Genomic DNA, 22,865 nt, shown 5'->3' with positions numbered 1-22,865 from the left:
CGTCTTATCATTTTTTTTCCTTTACTTCTTCCTTTAATGATTTTAAAACTTCTCTTTCTTCTTCATTCAGATCTTTTCTTATTATAATATTTTCCATCCCCTCCTCTTTGCTTAATTTCCAGGTCACTTTAAGTATCTCATTTATTACACTTTCTGATGTAAACTTGACTCTCATTGGTCTTGTTTCCCCTTTCTTATAAGGCCCTATCCTCCTTACTTCCTCAATTTCTTTTACCCACTTGTCTCCTTCGGGGTCAATCTTGCCTAATATTCCTCTCACCATGTTCGTGTCTCTCTCGAGTCTTGCGAACCTAACCTTTTCTTCCTCTTCCCTGTTTCCAAATACTACCACACATTTGTTCCTTTCTACAGTTTCTCTCACTATTTTCTCTTTTTTCTTCAGTATTTTCACTACATTTTCTTCCATTTCTTTCTTGTTCATTTCCCTTTCTTCCTGGATGATCTCTCTTAAGCTGACCACTTCTTTCTGTTCTTCTTCTACGTGTGCCCACTTTGCCTTATGTTCTTCTAATACATTACTCACCTTCTCCGTTTTATTAGTACTCTCTTCAAGTTTCCTCCTCAGTTCAACATTTTCCCTCTTCAAATTCCTAATCTCTTCATTGGCTGTTTCGTTGGACTGGATTAGACTCTGTATGGTGGTTTCCGTATTTCCTGACACATCCTTTATCACTAGATTCTCTACTTTTTTTTCGAGTTCACTAATCCTCATAATTAATGTTTTCACCAGGTCCATGACATTAGTATTAGCATCAAATCCTTGAAATTCCATTCCCTCATTGTTTACATTTTCGGCCATGTTTAAAGTACCTAAACAGCTGTTACCGAATAAGCCACAAACATTCATGTATACTATTGCCAACAAATCTTTACATTTTCGGTAGTCTACTAACTTTCATTATTTTGAATTTAAAGAAAGACCCTAGGAGACAGGACAGACAAAATTCCTGAAACTACTCAAGGTTAGGAGCGATGCCTGGGATGTCCGCTCTCTCCGGCTGTGTGTGTGTGTGTGTGTGTGTGTGTGTGTGTGTGTGTGTGTGTGTGTGTGTGTGTGTGTGTGTGTGTGTGTGTGTTTACTATTTACCTAATTGTGATATACAGGAAATGAGCTACGCTCGTGGGTCCCGTCTCTATTTTTCAATACGTCAAATTTACCTTTAAACTCGTCTAAGTTTTTAGACTGGAAGGTCTCTTTGTCCAGACTATTCCACAGGTCTATACATCTATAAGGAAAACTATATTTCTTGATATCCTTCAAGCAGCTTGGTTTCTTGAGTTTCATTCCATGTCCTCTTGTTACTCACTTATCCCATACAAACATATCTTCTTTGTCAATTTTATCTACTTCCACCATGGTCCTGAACACTGCAATCATGTCTCCTCTCTTTCTCTTTTCTTCTAAGGAAGGCAAATCCAGCTTTTCCAACCGCTCTCTATACGACAGATCTGCCAGACTGGGAACCATTTTGGTTGCTGTTCTTTGTATTCTCTCAATCTTGTTTATATCTTTCTTTTTGTGTGGGGACCACACTACTGCTGCATATTCTGACCTGGGGCGAATCATGGCCGCTATCAATTTTTTTATCATCTCATCCATATAATGAAAAGCTACTCTTATATTAATCAGGAGTTTATACATCTGTCTAACTGCCTTGTTAATGCGTTTTTCAGGTGACAAACTATCCTGGACCAGCACTCCCATATCTTTCTCTTCTCTCACTTTTGTGATTGGTTCATTACCCATCAAATAATTCAGTGATGGCCTCCTGGTACTTTTACCCATTTCCAATATTTTACATTTCATTACATTGAATTTCATTTCCCACATCCGGCTCCAATTGTGTATCCTATCCAGACCCTCCTGCAGCATTTTACAATCCTCCTCAACCTCTACTTTCCTCAAGATCTTTGCATCATCAGCAAACAGACTTGCATAACTGTTCACTCCATCTACCATATCATTTACATAAATGAGGAACATTACTGGCGCCAACACCGAGCCCTGTGGGACTCCACTTATCACTTCCCTCCATCCAGACATCCTGTCCTTTATTACTATCCCCATTTGTCTGTCTCTCAAAAAGTCTCTCATCCATTCCAGGAGGTTCCCCTTCAGTCCTCGTATAAGCTCTAATTTCCACATTAGTCTCTTGTGGGGTACCTTGTCGAAGGCCTTCTCCAAATCTAAATATACATAATCCACCCAACAATTTCTCTCCTGTAGCATGTCAATCAGCTCTGGAACTGTCTCCCTCTGTCTGTATTTCCTGCTTCCTATGATCTCCAGTCTTTCAAACGCAGTGTGTCCAGGCATCTCAAAATGATCGGATCTTGAATTTGGCTCTCTATTGTATTTTGTTTTTCTCTTGGAGGGAACTGTTACTGTGGGCTCATGGCCTTTGGTTCCTTCTTCCTTGCATTAAAAAAAAAAAAAAAAAAAAAGAGAGAGACCTTCCACTTCTGAATCCAAACTGACTTTCAGCCAAAATATTCATCTCTTCCAAATATTTTATCCATCTATCTTTCAGAATTCTCTCGCACAATTTTGCGACCATGCTGGTTAGGGACACTGGTCTATAATTCAGGGGTTCTTCCCTGTTTCCTCCCTTATAAATTGGTACCACATTTGCCCTCTTCCATTCTTGAGACACTTTCCCCTCTTCCAGAGAACACACAATTAAACTGTGAATGTTATCCGCCAGTTGTTCTCTACATTCCTTCAGTACCCAATTAGAAATTCCATCTGGTCCTGGGGCTTTCCTTACATCTTGAGTTTCCAGTAATTTATACACTTCCTGTACTTCCACTTTTATATCTTTTATCACTACATTTCTAGTCACTCCCTCCCCTTCCATAAACTTCTTTTCATTAGTGAAAACTGACTGGAAACATTTGTTCATTATTTCTGCTTGCATTGCCACATCTTTATAGGCCTCTCCTTCTACTTTCAATTTGGTGATTCCTTCCTTTTGTTTCAGTTTGCCACTGACAAATCTATAAAACAGTTTGGGTTCATCATTACATTTGTCTATTATACCTTTTTCAAAATTCCTTTCTTCCTCTCTATGTATTCTTGTGTATTCATTTCTAGTTCTTTTATATTCTTTCTTTCTTCTGTTGTTACCTCTCTCTCTCCAGTTGTTCCATGCCGTGTGTCTCTCTTTTTCTGCTATCATACACCTTCCATTAAACCACTCCTTTTTCTCGTTTTCTTTCCCCCTTACGCTTAGTACAAATTTTTCCACTCCCAAATTATAGAGGTCTAGAAAAATATTCCACTTCCTCTGTATCTCACTTGTTTCTCTGAATTTTCTCCAATCAGCATTTTCAAAAAAATTTCTGAATCCTGTAAAGTTTGCTTTCCCAAAGTTGTATCTTCCCTGCCTATAAAGCTTGTGTCTTGGCTCTAAATTCCCTGTTATCATCTGGAACTCAATGATCACATGATCACTTCCTCCAACAGGACACAGATATTTCAAAGATTCTATTACACTGGGTTCTTTGGTAAATAGTAAATCTAGTCTTGCTGGTGTGTCCTCACCTTGGAACCATGTCTCTTCTTTGATCTATTGCATCATCACATTGTTCATTGTTATTTTTAATAATGCAGTGCCCCACAAATCTTTGGTGCCTCCTGAGTCCTATTCCTCCCAGTTCACCTCTTTACAATTGAAGTCACCCATTAAAATTATATATTTAATAATATAGTGCCCCATGAATCTTCGCTGCCTCGTGAGTCCCATTCCTCCCAGTTTACCCTTTACAATTGAAGTCGCCCATTAAAATTATATTGTTGCTTTTCTCAGTCATTTTCTGTAAATAACTAGCCATGTCTGACAACACTTCCTGGTATTGATCATCACTCCATGCTACTGTCTTAGGAGGAACATACACTACCGCCATATCTCTCTAACTATTCTCTCCAGTTTCTAATTTCATATTTATCACTTCAGCCCTGCCTTCTCCCATTTCCATGGCATCTACATTTATGTTGTTCATCACTGCTATCATCACTCCTCCTCCCATTTTTTCTTTTCTGTCTCTTCTCTTTAATTTGCATTTACCATCTCCCATATGAACATCAATATCTTCTCTTAACCTGGTCTCTACAAAGCACATAACATCAGGTTCATGTACCCTCAAAAAGTTGTTGATTTCCAGCCTTGTCAATATTAAACCATCAACATTAGTATATGCCACCTTCAAACTATTTTTGATGTTTTTTACCCTCTTTTCTCCTTCTCTCTGTCGGTACCATTTCCTTAATTTCTGATTCATGACTCTCCAATTAAAACACTGTCTTCTCTTCCTCCGTTCTCTCTTCGTTTTTTACCTTTGCTTCCTTTACTAACTCCTTTATTTTAGCTCTTTCTTCCTCATTTGCATCTCTCCTTATCCAAACATTTTTTAACCCTTCCTTGTCTGATAATTTCCATGTTCTATTAATAATTTTGTTTATTGTTGCCTGGGATTTAAACTTTAAGTGGCCTTGCCCCTCCTTGCTCATACTTTCCTAACCTAAACACCTCTTCAGTCTCTTCTTGAGCTTCATTGTTTTCCTTTATGACTACTGATATTATTTCTTTAACCTTACTCAGTTCTCTTTCTCTTTCTGATCTTACTGTCATATGTTTTTCTTTAACTCCTGAAATTATTACATATTTTTTGTTATCTGCTACATCCCTAACTAAAGATTCTCTACTTCTCAGTACCCCAACCACTTCCCTCTCCACCTTTTCCTTGCTTTGTTGTTCTATAATCTCTTTCAAATTTACATTTCCTTCTTCCTGAATTTTCTTCCACCCCTTACGTTGTTCCTTGATTTCTTTAATGTGCTCGTCTTGCAGTCTTGATTTGGATTTATACTCATCTAGTTTGCTTTTCATCCTGTCCCTTTCTTCTTCCAACCTCTTATTCTCCCTCTTATGCTGTGTGTGTGCACATGTGTGTGTGAGTACGTGCGTGATTACATGCGTGTGCATGTGTGCGTGCATGTGTGCGTGCCTGAGTGAGTGAATGAGACTGGGGGGAGGGTAGTAGGGCTGTTTGGCTTTCTTGTCTCCATCCATGTCCCCCCACCCTCCCTCACCCCAGCTTGTCTCCCTCCCCATCAACCTGCCTTCCCCCACCCTGGCTTGGTGCACTGCCAGCTGCCTGCCTAGCCGTTTAGTTGCCCTGAAGCATCTCAACACCACACGTCCCACCACCATGCCCCCCTGCGTGTGGTTTGATGTGCCAGTTTTTAGCAATAGCATTGTTCATGAGGAAAAAAACATTGCAGGTATACCCCAGTTTAACGATGTAATTGGTGAGGTAAAAACCCATCGTTAGGCGGGGTATTGTATATCAGGGTAGTTTTAACACGCAAAGTAATGGGATGCGTTTTTCAGCCTTGGGTTCCCCCCCCAATCAAGTCCAAAACCCAACCAAATGAGCCCAAAAACAAGTTTAAAGCCAATCTAAATGGCCTAACAGCTGTAAAAGAAGCCAACCTAAGCCTAACACCTGTAAATAACTCACTAAAACCAACAAATAAAATCTGAAAATAGTCAAAAATAAGTCCGCAAAAAATCAAACTTAGTAAACTGTACTCTAAAATGACAATGTTCACCCCACCTATGGCTAAAACACATTACTCTAAGTCTAAAAACTTTTATAAATCAATCTAAACACATAATTTTAGTCAAAACATTATCAAATTTGGTAAAACGAATCAAAACCCGTCATTAAATCTGGGTTTGGCCAATGTTAGGCGGGGTATGGTAGTACTTTATTTCTACCCCCACTGTTAAGCCAGGGTATTGAATTTAGGGTTATCTTATATCGGGGTATTACTGTACCTATGGTGTTTCTGTGTCTGTCTTTATTGATTGAGTATGGTACAGTATATGAGTGTTTGGGTTTGGGTCTGGAATTCATCTCCGGCTTTTCTCCAGTATCTTATGGGAAAAACTGCTTCAATATCCAACATACCCGGTGACCAAACACTCCCACTGGTACATTACACTGCCAGATATTGAGGAATGGGTGTACTGTGTGTGTGTGTGTGTGTGTGTGTGTGGATATATACAGTAATCACTCCAATATCCGACGTAATAGAGCCATAGGTAGGTCCGGATATTGGTTCTGTCCGGATATTGGGCCCCAGCTTATGGACTTGTACTTATGGACCCTAACTCAGAGAAACACCTATACAACTCCCTCTGGACATGCATAGCACCTATTTAAGACCCAAATCACACCATTAAGGCACATAAATGACTGAAATAAATGCAAAAGAAACATAAAATGAGGGTTTAGAAGTAGGTTCATACAATAATAAACATTCAGGTGACTGGCTCCTGGACTGGTACTTATGGACCCTAATTTAGCCTAACTCAGAAAAACACCTTCCTATGCACATGCATAGCTCCTAGCACCCTATTCACACCAATAAAGGACATTAAAGAGTGAAATGAGGTAAGTATAGTATGGAAAAAAGTACAGTATGAAACATTCTTATGTCCGGATAGTGGGGATGTTCGGATATTGGGCGTCCGGATATTAGAGTGATTACTGTATATACAGGTCTCCCTCGTTTTACGTTGTATCGTTTTACGATATTTCTCATTTACGATCCTTGTTCTTTAGTACCAAGTGTTCATTTTACGATTGGACATGTGGAAATCTTGCACTCACAGGCAGATCAGCTGAGAGATGCGTGGCATACCCGCCCCACCCACACAGTTTCCCGCGCTTTTCCCAGTCTCACCTGCGTGCTTGTTCAGCATACAACCTCCGTGCATCTGTGTGCATCAGTGCCCATGATATTACTATTTCTCCTGTTATTCATATTTTGCACCCCCTAGTGCCACCACCGTGATGTCTTGTAAATGCCCTGCAACATCTGGTGCTGGTGATATGAAGCCAAAGAAAGCAAGAACGTCCTTAACCCTGGAGTCTAAGCTTAATATTGTGAAGCAGCATGAAGCAGGTGAGGGGGCAAACTCCATCGCTCGTTCCATGAGTCTTGCACAGTCGACTGTATTGACTGTTATAAAGCATGCTGTCAACATTAAGAAAGCTGGGGAGACAAGCACGACTCTACAGTACATAAAACATCATCATTATTACTGCATATTAGATCACTTGTATGGGTCTTGGGTTCCTTATACATGAGTCCAGGAACGCATCCCTATTTATCCCATTAAACCTTAATTTCGCTTAACGATATTTCGGTTTACGATTGCCTTTCTAGGAACGCATGCCAATCATAAAACGAGGGAGACCTGTATATATATAATTTTTATGCGAATAAGAAGGAACCAAAGGCCTGGAGCCCACAAACAATTCCTTCCAAGAATAAAAAACAAAAACAATACAAAAAAGAGACAAATTCAAGATCTGTTCATTTCGAGATGCCTGGACACACTGCGTCTGAAAGACCGGAGATCATAGGAAGTACGAAATACAGACAAAGGGAGACAGTTCCAGAGTTGACTCACTGCATAAATGAAGGACTGGGAGTAATGGTTAACTCTTGCATTAGAGAGTTGGACAGAAAAGGGATGAGAGTTTGTTACTAGACAGGTGCTATGCGCCTGTCGTAGAGGTGGAGGGATGCAAGCAGACAGTTCAGAGGAGCAGTGACCACGGAAGTAGCAAAAGAAAAGAGATAAAGAGGCAACAGTGCGGCAAAGAGACAAAGATTGAAGGGAGCCAGTAAGAGAAGGAGAGTTAATGAGACGAAAAGCCTTTGACTCCACCCTATTGAGAAGAGCTGTATGTGGGGAGCCTTCCCACACATGAGAGTTGTACTCTACACAGGGGCGAATAAAACCCGTGCATAAAGTCAACAACTGTGGGAGGGTAAAGAAGGTACGGAGTCTACTTAGCACACCCAATCTCTTGGAAGCTGATTTTACAAGAGATGTAATATGATCTTTCCAAGATAAATCCCGAGCAAATGAAACCCCAAGCATGTTCATGGATGATTCAGACTTGAGCTGGATATTATTAAACATCAGTGGGTGCTCCTGTGGAAGATTCTGTCGTGTTGATAGGTGTAAAAACTGAGTCTTTGATGCATTAAAAACAACAAGATTATTTTTACCCCAGTCAGAGATACGAACCAAGTCAGACATTAGGTGTGTCATAACCTCACCCATTGTTTGCTGAAGTAACTGCTGGGATGGACGTTCTGGGAACCGAATAGAAAGTGAAGGGTGGAATCATCAGCATATGAGTGGATAGGGTTAGATGTACAGCTCAGAAGATCACTGATGAATAAAAGAAAGTTGGTGATAAGACAGAGCCCTGAGGAACACTGTTATTGATAGATCTAGGAGAAGAACGATGGCCATCTACAACAGCAGCTATAGAACAACCAGAAAGGAAGCTGTAGATGAAGGCACAGATAGAAGGATAGGAACTGTAAGAGGGCAGCATGGAAATTAAAGATTTATGCCAGACTCGATCGAAAGCCTCAGATGTCAAGTGTGATGGCAAAGCTTTCATCAAAGTCCCGAAAGGAGGATGACCAGGAGTCAGAAAGGTAGGTGAGAAGATTGCCAGTCGAGCGTCCCTGATGGAACCCATACTGACGATCAGAATGGAGGTTGTGATAGGAAAGATGCTTTAAATTTTTTTAAAGAACAGACTCGAAAACTCTTGAGACACAGGATGTTAAAGCAATTGGACGATAGTTAGAGGGTTGGGAATGGTCACCCTTCTTTGAGACTGGCTGAATGACAGCAAACTTCCAGCAAGAAGGAGAGGTGCAAGCCGAAAGATACAGGCGAAAGAGTTTACCTAGGCAGGGTGTAAGCACAGACGCACAGTTCTTGAGGACAACAGGAGGGACTCCAACAGGCCCATATGCCTTGTTAGTACTGAGGCCAGTGATGGCAGAAAATACATCAGCTGAAGATATTTTAATGTCAGCCATGTGGAAGTCAGAGGGAGGAAGTGATGGAGGAACAGCACCGGAATCATCTAAGGTTGAATTGGAGGAGAAAGTCTGAGCGAAGGGATCTGCTTTATCAGTAGAAGAAATAGCTTCAGAGCCATCAGAGTAGAAAAGAGGAGGGAAGGATGATGAGGTAAAGTTGTTAGAAAGGTTTTTGACAAGGTGCCAGAAGGAGCGGGAAGAATTCGAGTTGGAGAGTTGACAGCTAGTACGGATGAAATTATTTTTTGCAGTGCAAAGAACAGAATTAGCACGATTCCGGGAAGAAACATAAAAAAAAGGTGCAATTCAAGGGTGGGTTGGCTCTGGTACCTTTTATAGGCCCTCTCCTTGTTGCGGACAGCATTAGAACAAGCGCGATTAAACTAAGGCTTTCTTCAGGTAATACCCTGAATGCAAGCAATATTCCTGTCTTTAACAGTATAGAAATTTTTGGTGTTTCACTTAACAGTACTCTCAGTTGATCTCATATTTCCAAGATCACTTGCTAACACCACCTCAAAGAAACTTGGATTACTGTAGAGTCTGTAAATTCTCCATTCATGAGCAGTTAGCTATAATTTGAAAGAGTCATGTGTGTTCTCAACTAGAATATTGCTCGCCCTTGTGGAACTGAGGTGGGGAGGTTGCAGCAAAACAAATGGACAAAACTGAGAACAAAAGCAGAATTATAACCCAGCAGTTACAAAAAAAAACTACCTCCCCTACAAGTGGGAAGGAATATTGCCTAACTTGCATTATTTTACATATACTTCCATGGCCAATAATCAGATGAGGTTGTGTCCATTATCTCACCTCTCCGCACCTGCCCCTGTGCTGCACAGGCATCTGGTAGCACTCACGACTTGACTAACATATTGCAACACTGCAGAACTTCTGTCTCAGAATTCCTTCATATCCCAAACTGTCTGTCTTCAGAAACTGCGTTCCTAGAATAGTTTTCCCCCAAACTTCAACCTTCAGCAGTTCATGTCCAGCTGTTACTAATATTTTATGAATGGAAGACACCTTGAGTCTATCTTTTCTCTATTTAATTAGTTTTTCTTCCTCTGCACATCTTTAAAAAAAATAAATAAATAAATATATAAATATGCACCTCATCATCATTATTATCACTGTTTATCACCATCACCACCACCTGCATCATCATCCTGAAATAATCTACTGTGAGATGGTCTTTCCTATTTTTATCTACTCTGACCTACTGACTGCTTGCAGGTTCTGTCTAGTCAGAGCAAATCTGAAAACTTCATCTCTCCATGTTGTTCTCTGTCTGCATCTTCCTCTCATTTCTCTCTGGTTTGCCACTTAATCATCTTGACTGTCCATCCATTACCTGTTCTACAAATCTGTGCCATCTAATATCTGTTCTATGAAGAAAATGACCTGTTCACATCCATTTGTACTTTTTCTTATTATTTTGATGATTCTACCCTCTAGTTTTGTTTGCTCCCTTATCCAGGTTACATACAGTAGAAGTCCGATTTTTCGGCATCTATGGGACCAGGCAAGTGTCGAAATATCAAAATTGCCGAATTATCGAAAACCCTACCCACTCAGTACCTTATATGTTTCGGTGAACACTATCATCATTACTCATATCATTACAAATGTGTTTGGAGAGAGTACTGTATACTGTTTGATACTGTACAATACTGTAATGAATACAGTACTATACATGAATATGAAAAATAAAGAAATTAGTGAACATACTGTATATAAATGTAATGGTACAGTAGGCCTACAAGTTCACATGCACTTACCTAAACTTATAGTAGGTTCCTTATTTACATATGTACAATAGAAGGGGTTGATTGGAGTCTGCTACTGCTGGAAGAAGTCCACATCTTATGTGTACGCTTCTTGCTAACACCAGTTAACTTTCCACACGTGGAGGCCATTTTCAAAGCACGCAGATGTTTATACTGTTCACAACACACGGCTGGTCCACTCAGGTGTTACAAAGCTCCTGTCTGATGTTATAGTGCTTACAGCACACTCGAATAGTAATTTCAGAGGTATTTCGGTACGAAGTTCACAAAGCACACAGAAGAATCAAGAGAAGTCGGCAGCAGCACGGCAACAACTCGGAAAAATGGCGGAAGAATGGTGAAACAGATTCTCTTTCCCATGCTAGACTCACTACATGTTTGTCCTCTCTTTATGCTATAGGAGAAAGAGCTAGCCTCTGAGCTTCATGGCAGTGGTAGACTCGTTCCATCACTTTCACTATGTCACTCACTAAGGCGGGTAAAGGCGGGTAGCTAGCTGGCGAGCCTCATGGAGAATTTCAAGACTGACGAAAAAAATCGGAGAATCTGCCGAACGATCGGAGATTTTCGTAAATGGGACTATTTCTCAAAACTGCCGAAATGTCAGATTTGCCGGGGAATTGGATGCCAAAATATTGGACTTTTACTGTACTATAATCACTGTCATTTCTCCCAGAATATTCCTTATGTTTGTTCATAGGGAATGTTACACTTCAGACTTACAAACATGAAATTACAACTTTGATATTTATTACCAAAAGCACTCCATTCTATTCCTATTCTTGATTATTTCACTGTTATGAACTGGAACTTTCCAAACTGCCGTCTCTCCATATACAGTACACTATGTATTTTTTAGTAATTCTTATTTCACTGCCCATTTGTACTGAAAAGATTTTAACATGTCTGACATAATTTATTTTTCATCATATTCATTTTTGCACCAATTGTCTTTCCCCAACTCTGCTCTGATTAACTGTCATATTCCGAATATCCTCTAATGATTCACTGAAAATAACTGTGTTGTCAGCAAATCAAAGAATGTTTAGTCACTCACCATTTATGTTAACTCCTTTGCCACCCCAATTTAAATTTCTCAAAATGTCCTCAAAACATGCAGTACAAACTCGGATGAAGTTGTGTCTCCTCGTCTAGCATCATGCAGACTCTGTCTCCCACCTAATTTCAAATAAAGGATGAGGTAGGATTCTTTAAAACTAACCTTAAGAATGTACTAGAACAGGAGCCACTGTAATGCATGTTTAATGTTATTACTGAAATGCTGGTGAGTTACAGGTAAAATAATTTCCTGAACACTAAATAATTAAACATACACCTTAACTTGATCCAATGTAACTTCTTTTGCAGGAGACACTCCCCTCACTGCTGCAGCCCTAGGTGGACATCACAAGATTGCTGAGCTCCTGATAAGAGCTGGTGCCAGAGTCAATCACAAAGAAAATAATGGCAAGTGATTAATAGTCATGAATATTCAGCATGTTCAGACAAATAATGTCATAACATCATCTAATATAATCTTTTTTCAGTTGTTCTTACTACTACCTGACAAAGCATTCACTTTCCCTTTATGTATATTTTCTTTAGTTTTCCCATGTACTATTTAAGGTGAAAATGCGATGGATAAATAAAAGGAAAGAAAGACAGGAGGATGTAGTCTATACAAAGAGGGTAGAAAGGTTGCAAGAGGATGAAAAAAAGAAGGAATATAAAAGAGACCTGGAGGAGCAATTGGGTAAATACAACTTCAAGCAGATGGGGGAGGTGGAAGGTGTGTGCAAGATATTCACAGAAGAAATCTGTGCAGCATGTGAAATGGTGTTTGGGGTGAAGAGATGATGAAAGAGAGTGGATGGAACAGTATGGTGGAATGAGAGGTGAGACAAGCTGTGGCAAGAAGAAAGTATATGGTGAGTGGATAAGAAGCAGAGGAATGGAGGAAGCTGAGAGAACAGAGAGTTATATATAGGGAAGAAGAGAGAGGTAAAAAGATTAGTATGAAAGACGAGAGTGGATGTGGAATTTGAGGGAATTTGAGTGTAAAGTGGAGAGAATGTAAGAAAATGTTGTGGAAGGAGATAAGGAGAGTTAGACAGGGCAATAGAGAAGGTAGTAGGGAAGTGAAAGATAAAAATGGTAGAATGCTGGTGGAGAAGGGAGAAAAAAGTGAGTGGATGGACAGAATACTTTAAGAAATTGTTAAACAGAGACATTGAAAGTAACGCGAGTATAAGTGGCTGGGGAATGGCTGGGAGAAGGAGGGAGATAAGAAGGGAGGAAGAGATCAGTAGGATGGAAGTAGAGTCCATTCACTTAATATGCAAGAACTGGGGTAGAAGAAGACCTTGCTCTCTAGAAATTTTGAGCTTTTCAAATAACATACCTTATGGAGGAAATTCTTTGGTGGGGTGGCCACCTCAAAAGTCATCCCTTTGGCTCCTACACTGTCATTTTCCCTATGTATTATGGGGCATTAAACACATGTACACAGGAAGCAGCCCCTTTCCTTAAAATCTATGCAGGAAAGGCTTAGCAGACTTGAAGAGATGGGGTTCCGAGGCAGTGCGAGGCAGTTATGGTGCCCCAGTCCCAGCACCCTCCACACTGCCCAACTCCATCACATCACCACCACCACCAACAACATGTCCCACATCAGTCATGAGCCCCTCAAGTCCAAGGCAGACACTACAGATGCACCATCATTGTCATCATCGGCTGATGTTTATGGCACTGGATCTTCTTGCTGTGGTGGAGTAGAGATGGTGGTGATCACAGTCTGATGCCTTTGGTTCACTTCCTCGGCATGCCTGTCTCCGTAGTAACGGGGTCTGTTTTCAGTGGCATTCAGAACTCTTGAGTTCTCACTTTACTGATTTCATTCACTGTCAATTGATCTTTAAACTCGTCAAAGGGTGCCAGGATTTTGCTTACATTTCAGATCAGTAGATGTTCACTATCCATGGCCACAGCTTGTGACAGTGACACAGATTGTGCTCTACAAGGATAGGTTGTGTTCTGAGGTGGGACACTGGATTTGGCTCACTTTGATACCCTGATTTTGCGTTTTCAAAACCAAAAGGCACACTATCGATTATTTAACTTCCCCCCCCCTCCCGTTGTGCACTAGGCCTTTCATGTCCTCGAAACACATACAGTAATAAGTGAATGAACTGTTGTGGAAGTAGTGAAGAAAGTCAAAATGAGGAAAGCTCCAGTAACTGAGGGAGTGTGTGGTGAAATGCTCAAGTGCAGGGGAAAGATAGTAATAGAATGGATATGGAAGATGTGCAGATTGGGCTGGGAGGAAGGTAGAATCCCTGAGGATTGGAAGTTGGGTATAATTATTCCCCTGTACAAAGAAAAAGGGGAAAAAGAAGTGTGTGGTAATCATACGGGCATTTGTCTTCTCAGTGTAATGGGAAAAGTTTTTGGCTGGATACTTATTGACAGAGCTAGGGAAATAGCAAGAGAGATTAGCTGCAGCAGAACAGGGAAGTATTAGGAAGGGAAGGAGTTGCGTAAATCAGGTATTCATCCTAAGGTCTTAGTGGAAAAGTTTCTAGAAATGGGAAGGAAGTTGTATGTGGCCTTCATGGATTTGGAGAATGCATATGACAAAGTGGACAGACAAGGAATGAGGAAAATATTAAGAATATATGAAGTAAATGGGAAGCTGTTAAATGCTGTAAAGAGTATGTATGAGGGCACAGTGGCTGCAGTTCATATGGATAGTGAACTGAGTGAATTTTTCTATCTGAATGTTGGATTGAAACAAGAATGTGTCATGTCTCCATGGTTCTTCAATCTGTATATGGGTAGAGTTATAAAATGAGATACAAGGTAGGGCAAGAGATGTTCAAGCAGTCCTAATGAGAGAGGGCAGCATTTGGAAACTTCCTCTTCTGTTGTTTGTATATGAAACTGTATTGTTAAGTGATGACAAAGAGGAACTGCAAGGCTTGGTGAATTCATTTGGGAGTGTGTGTAAGAAATGGAATCTAAAGGTGAATGTAGGGAAGAGTAAAGTTGTGGTTATTGAAAGAAATTAAGTCATTGAATGCACAGTGAGGTTAGATGGTGAGGAAATGGAAAATATGAGTGCATTTAATTACTTCAGTACTGTATAGTTGTGTGATGCATAAAGATGGAAGTCAGAGAAGGAAGTGCTTGAAAGGGTACAACAGGGAAGAAATGTTGTTAGTTCTTTGAAAGCAGTGATAAGGAAAAAAAAAAAGAAAAAAGAAAAAAGAAAAAAAAAGCACTCCATCATAGTCTTGTGACACCAACTCTAACGTACGGAAGCAATGCTTGGACCTTGCTGGCTGGACAAACGTCAAGAGTGGGAGCAGTGGATATGAGTTATTAGAAAGGAGCATGTGGAGTTACATGGAGAGACAGACTGACAAATGATGAAGTGAAGAAGGGTTGCTGTGTGGATGTGGATGTGACAAAGTGTTATGAGAAATATACATAGGTGGGTTGGCCATGTGAATAGGATGGAGAGAGAGAGAGAGAGAAAGACTGATGAGAGGGTATGTGAGTGAGGTGGAGACCGAGGATGAGATGGAGGGATGAAGTGGAGAGGTATATGAGGGAGGGATGAAGTGGAGAGGTATATGAGGGAGGGATGAAGTGGAGAGGTATATGAGGGAGGGATGAAGTGGAGAGGTATATGAGGGAGGGATGAAGTGGAGAGGTATATGAGGGAGGGATGAAGTGGAGAGGTATATGAGGGAGGGAGGCGTGTGTTGGGAAGAGGCCAGCAAAATGTAGGGGATGGGACAATATGGAGGCGATTAGTCAGTGGCCACCCCTTACAGGACTGAGGCATCTGACTATAGATAGATAGATTGATAGACACTATCTTCTTGGGATCTCAGATACAAAATTTGGTTAGCACAGCAGCAAAACAAAAATAACTTTCTTGCATTCTCTTGTGTAGCAAATATTCTTACAAATACGGTACTGTCAAAGTAAAATAAATGAAAAGTACTGTACAGTGCTCCCTCCTTTAACTCGGGTAATGTAGATTGGCCACATGCCGTAGTATACTTTTCTGTAGTACGTTCCATATGTTTCCATTATAGAGGGCTAACCTAGACCGGACATTTTCCAAAGTCGCCCTTTTCACCCCAAATCCCACCCAAACCTTCCATAAAACATCCTTCTGACATTCACTCTGGTACTCAGACACAGGAAGTTTTTGAAAATACATAAGGAAGGTTCCTAGACATTAATAAAAAAAAGTATAGGTCCCTAACCTGACTGGCTCTGATGACCATACTCACTGTCCCCGGCACCCCCAGATCCCGTTCTCTGTAGTCACTGTCAAGATGTGCTTGACTGGTCCCCTTCGTTGTCGGAGTCAAACCCTTCAAAAGTCCACGGAGGAAACTATGGGCATAACCCTCTTCATCTGGTTGAACACTGTCTTCTGAGCTTGAATTGCTGCCAGAGGATGATTGTTGTGAAGTGTCCTGATAAACTCAAAACAGTCAGTGATCATCTTCTGCTGCTGAGCGTTCACTCTCTCCCTAAACATCTCTGTGTGCTGCCTCACATCACTGGCTGCTAATGCAGCAGTTTGCTTGGCTTGGTCCTTATCTGTGTCCTGGTTGGTGATGACGAAGGTGAGCTTCTCATACAGTTCCACAATTTCTCTCAGGGCGCTTGTTGCTATCCCTCCCAATGGACTTACCTCTGGCTCTCCCTATTCTTCACTCTCTTTCTGCAGCTGGTCCTAACAGTTCCTCAGTGTCCAGGGTGGGGTCTGAGGCAAGAAGCTCCTGTATGTCAGCAGCGTTGAGTTGTTCCATGCCAGCGACCTTCCTTGCTGCCTCCACTGCTGTATCAACTGCTACATCAAAATTCTGTGGCTTGCTCTCTAAGTCAAGTCCGTGGCCTGCCAAAGCTTGCAAAACGTGCCAGGTGTGATGCACCGTAGCCTGCATCAACTCATTCCAGGCTTCAACAATGATGTCCACTCTGTTTTCAATGATAAATGACTTTCAAAAGTTGATGATAGACTGTGCCTCCCTAGAGTGCTGTGTTGCGGTGATGGCAGCAATAGCGGGTGGCAGTGGTGAGTCAAGGCTCATGCCAGGGGTAGGTGACTCAGGTCATGGTGAATCTGGTGAAGTTGCCAGCTTGTCCAAATCTTCGTCAATGTTGGTGGCAGCTTAGAGCATAGCGAAGGTCTTCAAGGCGCAGGTTGCCTTCAACACTGCAATCACTTGTTGGTCAAGGGGTTGGAGGAGTGAGGTTGTGTTCGGAGGCATGAACACAACCTTGATGTTGGGGTGGTGACTGTCCAGGTGTGGTGATTGACCTGGCACACTGCCTAGAGAAGCAGGATCTTAAATGCTAAGCTGTGCCGCATGTAGAAATCTTCTCCTTCTTTTGTGAAGCACTTGTCAAACCATTTCAGACAAACTGTGCCTGACATCCACACCTTCTTGTTGTACATCCAGTGCACACTGGGCTTGTCCATGTAACAGGTCCCATAGGCATGTGGTTTCTTGGCTCGTGAGATAACAAATGGTTTCATTCTGCAGGTCTCGGAGGCATTACAGGTTAGGAGTTGAGCGAGTCTTTCTTTAGACGCTTTGTAACCACGTGCCTGCTGCTCACACCGTTGGATGTAGGCCCTTGTGGGCATTTTTTTTTTTTTTTTTCCAAAAAAAAAGCCCTGTCTCATCAGCATTAAAAATCTGGTCCTGGATGTACCCACAGTCTCTGAAGACATCTCTAAAAAGTGTAGGGAAGGCAGAAGCAGCAGAAACATGAGCACTGGCCCCCTCACCAGTCAAACTAACACTCCTAATCCATTCCTCTTAATAATAGAATTTGATCAACTTACTGAGGCCTTGAAGGGTGTTGGGTTCTCCTGGATTAGCCATCTACTTACCTGATTGTAGAAATGCTTGGCTCTATCACATAGCATGGTATCGTCAGTAGGGATGTTTCAACGTCTCTGCCTCTCAACGAACCAAAGCAAAAGTTACTTCGTGGTCTTCAATGCTGCATTCCTGATATACGTTACAGCTTGTCCTGCCAGTGTGGGGTTGCTCTTGACGTATGCCTTCATCTTTTCTTGGTCTTCCAAATTGTCCTGATGGTGCTTTCATTAACCTTGTGCTTGTCTGCTAAGTCAACTTGTCCCTTCCCACCCTCCAATTCTCTTACTATCTTCATTTTCTGGCAGTAGGTGCAGTGACGTTACTTGTTGGTGTGTTCCAGTCGGCTGTGAGACACATTACTTAGGTAACAACGCTCTGTACCCTGGGAGTAGCTACCTCAGATGTGGCCACAAGGCAGGAGACCTAGCAAAAAACAATGTAGCATGCCCCTAGTGACCAATGGGGGTACACATGGATGTGACGTCACGTGACCAATCACAATGCATCGCTCACCTGACGTCATCACGTGCAACATTTGACTTGGCGGGCCGCCTAAGAGTTCTGACGCCTGCCAACTCACCGCGGTATATCTGTTTGTGACTGTGGTACAGGTATACCTCAATATACGATACCCCTAGATGCGATATCCCGGCTTAACGATGGGGGTAGAAATACCACCATACCCAGCCTAATGATGGCCAAACCTCGGATTAACGATTGGTTTTGATTTTTTTTTTATTTAACCAATTTTGATGACATCTTACACTAAAATTGTGTGTGTAGGGTGATTTATAAACTGTTCTTATCAGACTCAGATTAATGTGTTATAGCCATAAGTGGAGTGAACACTGTCATTTGGCATACAGTTTACTAAGCTTTATTTTTTCCAGACTTATATTTGATGATTATCAGATTTTATTTCTTGGTTTTAGTGAGTTATTTACAGGTGTTAGGTTTAGGTTAGCTTCTTTTACAGCTGTTAGGCCATTTACATTGGCTTTAAACTTGTTTTTGGACTCATTTGGGTAGGTTTAGGACGTGGTTGGGGGGAAACCCAAGGCTCAAAAACGCATTCCTATACACGTTAAATCTACCCCGAGATACAATACCCTGCCTAATGATGAGTTTTTACTTAACCAATTGCATCATTAAACCAGGGTATACCTGTACCTATTTTTTGGTCACACTCTAGGGTACCACATAGGTGCAAATCTGTGTTACTCGATACCACGTTACAGGCGAAAGCATAGTATGGTAAGCCAGTGTCTCTTCCTGCAGTATGTGCTGAAATGATAATATGTAGCTGAAGGGGTGCAATAAATAATATAAGGGAAATATGCCAGGAAGACTGAATTGGTGGATCTTTACCAGCGGAGTGAAAAAGGGGTATGATTGTAGGCCTACCTCTGTACAAAAGTAAAGGTGATTGGAATGAATGCAAACACCTTCATGGGATATGTTTAAGAACTGCTACAGGTAATGTACAGGGAAAAATAGTGACTGAAATAACCTATGCGATATCAGAGAGACTAATGAGTGAAGAAAAAGGTGGGAGTCTAGAAAGGTACGGGTCCTGTAGATTATATAATCTATACATTATAGGCAGATAGCATCAAAAGTACATAAGAAGGATTGCAAAACATCTAAGAATTCCAGAAAGCTCTATGACAAGATGAACAGGGAGGTATGGAAGGGATTCTGTGTGTTGTGTGGAAAGAAAACTACCATATGTTGCAAGGAGTTCTATGATGCTTCAGTACCAAAAGCGATTCTATATTAATGTACCGGTAGGCGATATAAAGGTGTTTGATGTCCTCATAGTTGGTCAGCATATATGCAGAGTGTAGTAACTACAGGAGATATTTTCTGAGGTCATTACTGCAGCAGTTAAGGAGAACAGGATCTTCAAAGTTGAATGGTTATGATGAGAGACATCAACTTTTTTGCCTTGTTGCCACCCGTCCATACTTTTCATTGTTTTACACTTTTTTTTAATGAGTCACTTATCATTCCCTGTTACTAGAAGTGATATACCAATACTGATAAATTGCGTCTGTATTACACTCTTGGCTCTGTTTTCATTTTCAATAAACTTCAATGACTGAGCTATCCTATCCCCAGGATGGACTGCTTTCAAGATTGCAGCCAAGAAAGGTCAATACAAGATGATAACTCTGCTGCTGAGAGAGAAGGCAGATGTAGACACACGTGATAATGAAGGTAAATAAATTTAACACCTTCAGTATGATGATGTCTTTTTTATCATGTGAATAGAGTACCACTAGTTTTTATTAAATTTAGGAAAGAACTGCCTGTCAGAAGGAATTTTATCAACGACATAATATTTTGTCGGGCCATCTGCATTTTCCATGTGGTATCTGATTTGGTAATGAATGCATGTGTGTGCAGTTAAAGCTAAAATTACATCTTATAAACACCACATTTTTCTTTTTGTATGTGGCTCAGCTATGGTCACTGTATATTTCTTCTCACTTTTCTGTATACAGGAATACGATTGTTTTATGTATACCTTGGTTGGAAAATACATGGACCATTCTAATTCCTCAGGATGGACTGCCTTGAAGACAGCATCAGAGCATGGAGAAAGACGAGTTGTAAAAATGCTGTTGGATTTTGGTGCTGACATAGAGGTGAATGATAAGCAAGGTAGGTATTGCTTTCATATTTATGTTTCTCTTCTTGTATTGAGTTTATGTAGCAAAAGAATTATAGCATTATCTCCCACAATCCAGTACATGAGATAAGCAATATGCTGTTAATGTACAATATAGCAGATGAACATATATAAGGGTGTACCATAAGCAGTGTTGGTTGGCTTCAGGTTGTCATCACAAATTATGTACCTGTACAGTAAAATCATGACACAAATAGACAACTCTAAAACTGTTCCCAGTCTGTCTCTCCCTCAGCCTATGAATTCCACTCTTTAATCTGTAAATTGCAACATACATCATGTGCTGTTCCCAGGATGAGTGGGATATACATCGTAGGATTTGGGCTGAAAGCTGAATTTAAAATTATTTTGGTGCTTGTTACAGCCTACCTACAGTAAACATGAACCAGGAAATTTGCATACCTTTATGAACATGCCTTCTTCTATCTCATATGCATAAAACTGGTCTTTGATGAAATTTTAAAAATATACGGTACATTAAGGAAACCTTCATTTTTATGATCAACTGTTATACAATTATTTATTTATATGACCACAACGTTTTAGCAACCTTTTCTACATGTATGATCACCATTTTTCCCTTATATGATTGCTACAATTTCCTGTGAGGCACCTTTTTTGATAAACAATCATGATATTACTTATACAGTTGCTACAATCCCTATCTTCAGTATACAATAGGATTGATTGTTATCTGACTGACTCTGCATGAATGCAACTGTCTGTACAATGAGGCTGACTGGTACATGTATTGTATCATTTACAAAGGCTCCAACACGCTTGCATGCATCAAGCCTTGGTCATCTAATGGTGGCTTTCCACACCGCTCAGTCTCTGGCAGCCTCCCTATTTGGTCCCTTATCCTTGAGGTCACACTCTATGACCTCATCCCAGGTCTTATTCAGTCTGCCTTTTGCAACCCAACTGTGATCTCCATCCTCTCCACATACTGAAACCATCTCAATCTACCCTTCCTCATCACAACACCAATACAGTCCAATCCCATCCTTGTTTTTAACTTTTCACTCGTAAACCTAGGCCCCCACAAGCCTAGTATTCAAGGATGCACTACACAGCCATCTAATCATTATCATTTATATATGTTTGAGCCTGCAAAACATCCTCCTCCTTTACTGCCCAGGTCTCACTACCATGCTGCATGACACTCCTGATACACTCTGCATACCAAGACCTCTTAACATGGAGAGAGAACCCTCTCAATGTAGCTCCCTGAACTTCCTCCAACCACTCCTTACCCTAGCCACTGAGCTAGCTTCTGCCCCACCTCCAGAACATAACATGTCCCCCAAATAAAACTTCCACACACTCAAAAGACTTGCCAGCACGATCAACCCTTCATGCCTGACAATCTCTACATGTTCTCCCCAGCACACTGCACACACAATATCAACATTATCTTGCAGTCTTCCTCTAATACCACAACATCTGTCATGCACCCACTTATCACAAATACTGCACAAGATGGAGTTACTTCCCACATCCTTGAGGCAAACGGAACATGGCCACTCTCCCTCTGTCTTGACGGTACTACCACCAGCCCTAGATAACATCACTTTTATTCTATCCACATTTACTCTCAAACCCTTATGCTCATTCCATCTTTCCATTTCCCAAATCTTTTCTCCGCCTTCCCTACATTCTCTGCAATCAACACCAAGTCATCAGCATACAACTTCTCCCAAGGAGGTCCATTTCTGACGGCAGGTAAGAGAACTTCACACTCCATGACAAACTATAAGGGGCTCAAGTGTAACCCCAGAATTCATGGAAAACTCATCACTCAAATCTCCATTCACTCTTACCTGGGTGTAGGCACCCACATACAGCCGCTCCTTGATCCCAAGCTTCTCATTGCCCACATTGCCACCTTCCTGGAGACTGTCAAAGGTCGTCCTCTCCAAATTAACAAAAACAAAGTGCTGTACAGCTCCCTTTTCATTCCTATATATATTTCCTGAATGTGTTGGACAGTGAATCTGGCATCAGTGGTCCCTTTGCCTGGCATAAACCCAAACTGCATCTCATCAATATTCACTCTTTCCTTAATCAAACCTTCTAGGACTTTCTCCATTACTTTCATTATGCCTATATATTTCCTCTTTCTAGGACATCACCTTGTACACATTTACAGTCTCAGTCTTCAGCCAGTCATCTGGGACAACACCTTCATTTGTAATTGTTTTTGTCAAAACAGTAACTAAACCCACTCCTGTATCTCCTGAGGCCTTCAGCATTTCAAAAGTTAGCCCAGACACACCTGCTGCCTTTTCTAACTGCATGCTGCCTATTGCCCTGCTCATAATAGCAGCATAAATCAAAAATCAAGGGCCAAACACTGGATCTGCTGACTCCAAACCTTCCCTGTTCCATTCAAATTCCTCATTCAGCAATTGATTATAATGCTTTCTCCAGGCATCTTTAATATCCCCACTTTCCACCACTCCCTATCCTTCATCATTCTTCACACATTGCTCACCTATGATATCCCT

The 22,865-nt window shown here is 41.1% G+C and overlaps 1 protein-coding gene across 3 annotated transcripts in view; it reads left to right on the top strand.

Moving 5' to 3' along the window:
- LOC145411688 (uncharacterized) overlaps positions 1–22,865 on the top strand; it is a 171,749-nt gene that overhangs the window by 125,377 nt on the left and 23,507 nt on the right. For all 3 annotated transcript variants that reach the window (XM_080281698.1, XM_080281697.1, XM_080281699.1), the window contains exons 18-20: positions 12,112–12,210; positions 19,782–19,880; positions 20,229–20,327. In XM_080281698.1, coding sequence (XP_080137824.1) covers positions 12,112–12,210; positions 19,782–19,880; positions 20,229–20,327 — 297 coding nt within the window. The remainder of the gene's footprint in view (positions 1–12,111; positions 12,211–19,781; positions 19,881–20,228; positions 20,328–22,865) is intronic.

This window comes from Coenobita brevimanus, chromosome 90 (assembly GCF_032717465.1).
Source record: "Coenobita brevimanus isolate Jiangsu-jjx chromosome 90, ASM3271746v2, whole genome shotgun sequence".
Lineage (NCBI taxonomy): Eukaryota > Metazoa > Arthropoda > Malacostraca > Decapoda > Coenobitidae > Coenobita > Coenobita brevimanus.
The sequence above is the reverse complement of the archived record's forward strand: the minus strand, read 5'-3'. Positions and strand labels throughout refer to the sequence as shown.